Source organism: Phaseolus vulgaris, chromosome 8, assembly GCF_000499845.2.
Source record: "Phaseolus vulgaris cultivar G19833 chromosome 8, P. vulgaris v2.0, whole genome shotgun sequence".
Lineage (NCBI taxonomy): Eukaryota > Viridiplantae > Streptophyta > Magnoliopsida > Fabales > Fabaceae > Phaseolus > Phaseolus vulgaris.
The window spans coordinates 47,664,132-47,671,359 of NC_023752.2; the positions used below are offsets into that span (position 1 = coordinate 47,664,132).

General features: G+C 35.2%; 1 protein-coding gene across 4 annotated transcripts; it reads left to right on the forward strand.

Moving 5' to 3' along the window:
- Positions 1 to 1,531: 1,531 nt before the first annotated feature.
- On the forward strand, positions 1,532 to 6,793 carry LOC137824630 (aspartic proteinase-like protein 1). Of its 4 annotated transcripts, none has more exons than XR_011083272.1 (11): positions 1,532 to 2,153; positions 3,004 to 3,142; positions 3,659 to 3,900; positions 4,028 to 4,255; positions 4,339 to 4,477; positions 4,555 to 4,622; positions 4,703 to 4,802; positions 5,429 to 5,499; positions 5,649 to 5,715; positions 6,017 to 6,088; positions 6,443 to 6,793. XR_011083272.1 is itself a non-coding variant. In XM_068630294.1 (10 exons), the coding sequence occupies exons 1-10, from the start codon at positions 1,846 to 1,848 to the stop codon at positions 6,676 to 6,678; spliced, it is 1,599 nt and encodes a 532-aa protein (XP_068486395.1). In that variant the 5' UTR covers positions 1,532 to 1,845; the 3' UTR covers positions 6,679 to 6,793. The 4 variants fall into 4 exon arrangements, 2 of the variants coding, with proteins under 2 accessions (XP_068486395.1, XP_068486396.1); XR_011083273.1 differs by having other exon boundaries at positions 5,655 to 5,715; XM_068630294.1 differs by lacking the exon at positions 5,429 to 5,499.
- Positions 6,794 to 7,228: the final 435 nt, after the last annotated feature.

Genomic DNA, 7,228 nt, shown 5'->3' on the forward strand with positions numbered 1-7,228 from the left:
ATGAAGCATCAAAGGAACATTAGTTTTAGCAGTAAACGCAACACAAACCAAAGCAGAATCACATTCTATCCAGACATTAGTAAGCCCCATCTTTTGATTTATAGATCCTCATCTCTTTGGTCTAAAATTAAGCAGTTTTATTCTACTATACTGATTATACTTATTAGACTGTTGGTACAAGTTCTTTTATTAATTTCTGAAATGATAAATGGTGTGGTACTACTTCTTTAGCGAATATTGTAGGATTATCTGATGGTGTTAGCATTCTAGATATAGTCTCTCAGTTTTTGATAGGTGGTGATTGAAATATTCCATTGTCTTTACAACAGATGCCTCATCTTTTTAGTCATATCATGGTTATGGCGGAACAGGATATTCCTAATTGGATTCTAGATGAATCTGGTAGTTTCACTCTTAAATCGGCTAGAACTTTTTTCTTGGATCCAGGAGTTTCCTGTGGTTAGGGTAAATTTATTTGGTCTTCATATCTTCCGCCTTCCAAAACTCTTGTCTTTTGGAAAATTTTTCATTGGCGACTTCCTACATATTAACATATTCAAAATAGAGGTCTGCATATTTGTTCTATGTGTACGCTTTAGGAATCTATTCAACATTTACTTTTTGAATGTTCTAATGCTTTGCCTATTTGAAGTTGGGTTCGACAAATTTTTCCTACTTCTCATTTCTATAATAAGGATGATCTTCTCTCTTTTTTCTAAGAGTGATGGTAGTCATTTGGTTAAATTGATTAAGCTTGCTGTGATAACTTTTTTCTATTTGGATGATATGGTGTATTAGGAATTATGCTCATTTCCAAGATAAGATTGAGGTTTTTAGGACTATTTCGGTTATTAAAGATTTAACTCGTATAGTGAGAAATTCGTCTAAAGTTTCAATAAAGAATGATATGTTGGATTTCAACGTGATCAAGTTTTTTAGTATTAATACTCAGTAAAATTCTTTGTCCTTTTTCTGTTAGATGAGATTCCCTAGATTGGGTTAAAATTAACACTGATGAGATTGATAAGAGATATCCTGATCTTGCTATGAAGGTATAAAAAAACTTATATATAAGTTATTTAAATATAATGTCACATAGTAAGAATCATTTAAAATGTTTTAATTAAAAGTAAAACATTTAAAAGAAGAGTTTTAAATTGATGACATGAAAAATACTATTAGTCATCAATAAATTGCATACAGAACCTTTAATACTGCAAAATTTACGCTACCTTATTACTAATTTATTCTAGACATCAAATTTATATATATATATATATAATATATATATATATATATATATATATATAGATAGATAGATAGTATAAACTAAACTACCCATATGTACTCTGGGATGATTTAGGCTGAAACTCTAGCCATTTGTCTTGCAACCAGCCACTCTGCTTTTCAGTACCTTGGATTTTGTCCATTATGGACCACTGTTATAAATTTAAATAGTAAATAATCATCACAGAGACAAAGGTATCCATCACAAGTAGTATAATAATAAACAAACTCTATGCAGCGTAGTACATACAATAGATTAGACACATGCCTCTCCCCCTATATCCCTTGGCCACGTTCACGGGGAAACATTATTGGAACAAACCCACAAAGGTGTACACTGCGCACCCCACCTCACCCCACCATCCTCCCTTCCCTGAAAGAAAAAAGGTTCAAACTTTACACCACCCCACCTCCAAATTTCAGGATCAGACCCCGTTTTCCTCAAATTTAACTCCTTTCTCCTACACCCATTGGGTTTTTGGTTCGGGTGACCGTTACTCCAGGAACTAAAGTTGAGGTTTTTTTCTTAGTTGGATTCTTTGGGTTTAACTTTTTCTCATGTTTATGGCGATTGGCCTTCTTCTTTGGCTGTTACTTGCTAAGGGTCTTGCCTTGGAGGGTTCTGTGGGGGTCACATTTTCTTCTAGGCTCGTTCACCGTTTCTCTGAAGAGGCTAAGGTTCATCTGGCTTCAAGGGGCAATGGTTCTGTGCTTCAATCGTGGCCTAAGAGGAACAGCTCTGAGTATTTCAGGTTGCTTCTTAGAAATGACGTGACACGGCAGAGGATGAGGCTTGGCTCGCAGTATGAAACCCTGTACCCTTCCGAAGGTGGCCAGACCTTCTCCTTTGGCGATGCGCTTTATTGGTGAGTAAGTCTGGGAAAGTTCTCAGGAAAATAAAGTTTGCGTCTTTTGTTCCGTACTTTATGATTCTTGCGTGATCCTATGAAGGTGTTGAGTGCTATGCTAACTATAAGTTGACAAGCTTGGCTTCATTGTTATGGTTGAAGTATTGCTTGTTACATGAAGTTGTCCTCATTTTTTAGTCTTTACTGGAGAAAACGATAAAGCTGTAAGTTTTAGTCATTGCTAACACTTGAGAGCAATTTCCGGAGGTGTAAATTGTTACAGAAGACTGTTTAGGAACTAAAACATAAAATAGAGGTAACTATCAGGATCTAATTAATGATTTAGCTTACTTTTAGAAGAGCACTTTTTTTAGTGCAAATTATACTGACATGCCTGTGTTTCTTTTTAAATGGCTCTTTTGTTTAGAGCACACAGACAAAGGTCTGGCTTTTCTGTAATGTTTACAATGACCCCTTACAGGGCTAAACGGTGTGATGTATTACTTGGGTATTGGGTATGGTGATATAATGTATTTCACACTACTATGTAAGTTAACGTAGGGGTTAAAAGGACAGAAACATCAGGAACTGCAGATGTGTCTGTGTGATTTGCTCTTTCTTTTTATTTAAAAAGTGAAACTTTGGTTGAAATTCAGTGACCTTTTACTTGGACTATGAGTTGTTATTGAGGTGCACGCTCTGGGGTTAAATTTGAAATGGTTTAATGTTATGGATTTTCTGCTGGAAATCAAAGTGGCTACTTGTGTTATTTTTCGTTAAATATAGGAGTTAAAAGGGAGTTGCAGTGGATGCTGTAGAAGTTTGGCAATGGTGTGTGTGTATAAACCTGTTAATTGTTGGATTTCAGGTTGCATTACGCATGGATCGACATAGGGACTCCAAACGTTTCATTTCTAGTTGCATTGGATGCTGGAAGTGACATGCTTTGGGTTCCCTGTGATTGCATTGAATGTGCTTCCTTGTCTGCTGGTAATTACAATGTGTTGGTAGGTCTCTGATATGACTTCCATTGGCCTTTATTTCTTTTAATACTTTTTCATCTTAATCATTTTGTCTTGTAGATGCTTGCTACAATGAACTTCCTGTTACCCCATTTAGCTTTTAAAGTCTCTTGTTCATGTTGAAATATTCATTTCGTGAATCATTCATCTTGTAAGCGTATAGGATTCTTTTGTAAGGAGCCCTTTTGTGGCCTTATGGACGCATGTGAAGTAGAGAGGGTTGAGGACTATGGTAAGGGATAACAGAAGAAGCCCATACTAACACTATCACAGTACAAGTATCTGTGCTTTGTTCTGTGTCACTGCGTCCATGCATCTTAACTATCTGTTAATAACATCAATGAAAGAGCAGACAATTCTTTTCTGAGTAAATAATAATATACTTTGATTCATATTTGGACTTCTACAACAGTTCTCCCAAATAAAGTAAGAAATTTAGCTGTTAATTTCAATGATTGATTGGCAGATGCTCCCTTTTATATGGGGGCATCTCTGATGCAGGATAGGAATCTGAATCAATATAGACCATCATTATCGAACACCAGCAGACATCTACCTTGTGGTCATAAGTTGTGTGGTCAACAATCCTTTTGCAAAGGCTCTAAGGATCCTTGCCCTTATAGTGTTCAGTATGCCTCTTATAATACCACAAGTTCTGGATTCTTATTTGAAGACAAACTACATTTGGCATCTGATGAAAGACATGCCCTACAAAATTCTGTGCAAGCCTCTATCATTTTAGGGTATGTTTAAAACTGTTTAAAAGTTTTGTACTGTTTTGTTCTTTGATGTTTGATGTATTGGGCAAGATTATAAGCTGCAAGTTTGATTTGCACAAGTGCTATTGACAATTGATTTGTATAACTGCAGTTGTGGAAGTAAACAAACTGGTGTGTATTTACAAGGAGCTAGTCCTGATGGTGTTCTAGGGCTAGGACCTGGAAACATTTCAGTTCCAAGTTTACTGGCAAAGGCGGGACTTACTCGAAATTCTTTTTCGATTTGTCTTGGTGAGAATGAATCTGGGAGAATTATCTTTGGTGATCAGGGTCATGCCACCCAACATTCTACACCATTCTTGCCCATAAATGGAGAGTTGTATGTATTGTATTAAATCCCTTGAACTGGTGCTTAATTTAAATGCCATTTGTGTTGCTTGTTAATTGTTGGAGTTGTTGCAGTACTGCCTATATGGTTGGAGCAGAGAGCTTTTGTGTTGGGAGCTTATGTCTCAAGGAAACTAGGTTTCAACTACTTATTGACAGTGGATCTTCTTTCACATATCTTCCCAATGAAGTTTATCAAAAAGTTGTAATGGAGGTAATTCCTTTTACCATAAATCTAGTGGTGTATGGTCATGTATAAATCGGGCTAAAAGTAAGCTTCAATTAATACAGTTTGACAAACAAGTAAATGCAGCAAGGATTATTCTCCCACATACATGGGATTACTGCTATAATGCCAGGTTAGTTACTAAATAATTAGGCATTTAGGTGTACAATCATCTTAGTTTCATTGTAACCCATGGCTTTTTCCCCGTGACAGTTCACAGGAGTTGATTAACATTCCCCCATTGAAACTCGCCTTCTCTAGGAATCAAACCTTATTATTTCAAAATCCTATTTATACCGGTCCTGCCAGTCAGGTACGCTAAACCTCCAATGCCCTCTTCTCTTTTCTGGGAGTGTGTTTATTTGGTTGAAATTGAGTTAATCTTTAGATATTTAATAAAAATGTGATGTACAAAAAATAACCTTCCATGCGTATCTAGGACAGTGACAGTTTTGTCTTTTGATGAGTAGTACTTTGGTGTCTTGAGATTGCCATTGACAGGAAATGAATCTGTATGATGAGGCTGAGTTTGGATGCGGCTTAAAAATAATCTCAGAAATGTGGTTCTTTGTGTTGAATAAAGTTCTATGCTTTACTGAATTCTCAAGAAAAATCAACCCCAAACAAAACCACATTTCAAAGATCCTAAACTGCTTAAAAATTTAATATGGAAGAAAATCTCTTCTATTGAATTTCAGAGCAAATAACTACGGTGTAGAATCCATTAAGAGATTCGAAGATGCATAGAGAAAGTGATTTTGAATGATCCGATATTATATAAACATTGCTCATTTATGAATCAAAATGTTAATCTTTGATGTAACCAGTATGTTCTGTTATCAAAAATTGACTTCCAAATTCCAACATGTTGTATAGAAATTGAAGTGGATTCTGGAATCATTTTATGTTAACCTCTTTATGATTTCTTCTGACTGTTAGAGGAGAAAACTGTTGTTGTGGGGCGGAACAAGTGAACATGATATCATACGAATAATTCTCAGGCATTCATTGTAAAATTTCTTCTCTGATCAACCAGGATGTTTTTGTAGCTTATAATTCTAATTTATTAATTTTCCTTGCAGAATGACTTCCCTCCCCTCCCATAATAATTCCTATGTTGGTTATAATAATTTTGATAAAATACAAAATTCTGGTGCAGGAACAGGATTACACCCTCTTTTGTTTACCCATAACTCCTACTGATGAGGACTATGCTATCATTGGACGTGAGTATATCGCTGCCTACCCTATGTGAAACCTAATTACATCGCATTTTCTTTTCTTTCAACAGAGGCTCTATTTTTTTTGGTTCAATTTTTTAAATATTTCCATTTCCATTTTTTGTCTGGTAGCTCAATCAAGTTTGTGAGAGCAGATGCATGTAACTGCTGCTGACACATACTGATAGGCCAGTTAGTAGTTATGATGATATGATAGTTATTTTGATCATATGTTTGCATGAACATACTCCCTGTGCTGGCTGACATTGATTATTGCGTTTCATTTGATTTGACACTTTTGTTTCAGAGAACTACCTGATAGGTTATCGCATGGTCTTTGATAGGGAGAATCTGCGGTTTGGCTGGTCTAGATGGAATTGTGAGTATTTCCTAACCTATAATTTTCCCAAATCTTTCTGAAAAATATCTTCTGCATCTTCAATTTGGATTCTCTTTCACTGGTAATCTTTTTGCCAACATAAACACGTACATGGAAAGCCAATAAGAAAAGTTAAAGTGCATAATATGAATAAGCAAATAAGTCTTTATGGAAAAAATTATTTAAACAAGATCTTGGAGAAGTCTTTTCATTTTACTTTTAAAATATCATTCCCTAACACCATTTTTTAACCTATATTCTTTCGAAAATCAATTCTTTCAAAATCGTTGCCAAGGCACCATTTTCTTCTAGCATATGAACTTGTACTTAATGCTAACCACTTAAAATTTGCAGGCCAAGATAGAGCAAGTTTGACATCACCTTCCAATGGTGGATCACCAAACCCCTTACCGGCAAATCAGCAGCAGAGTGTCCCTAATGCTCATGCTGTACCACCTGCCATTGCCGCTGGCCACGCTTCCCCAAAACCCTCTGCAGCCACAGCTGGACTCACCTGTAGACATTCCTTAGTTTCATTGTTACTTATATATGTCACCTTTGCCTTTGGTTATGTTGTTAAGTCTATCTAATTTGCTTGTAAATTTCCCTCCTCACCAGACTCAACTTTTATGGGGTTTACCTTTTCAATTTTGTAGGGTGTTGTATCTATTGGCTTTAGTGAGAACTTTTATTTGTTTTGGTAAATTCTTTCAGTTGTAGCCCTTTTTTGTTCTTTCCTATGTATATATTTTTTTTCTGCTAACTCCCAACTTCTGTTGAGCTTTTCTCTAGGAATAGTAATTGAATTGAAGTGAACCAAACTGGTATATAAAACTTAATTGCATAAAACAAATAGTTATTTCCAATAATTGAATTATTATTGTAGTTTAGTTTGTAAATCTTGCATTGTTCTTAAATACACCTGTTTATACTGAGTTAAACTAAACTATAGTAATTGTAATAATAACAGAATCTTTAAACTTAATCTGTTAGTGACCTTAGAAGCTGGAGAAAAAGAAAATTTGATAGAACTTGGAAAGATGTTTGGTAGAAGAAATTTACGTTTGAGAATCATATTTTTTTATAGAATAATTACTATTAATGTATGTAACAAGAAAGAGTTACACTCAATGACTAAAA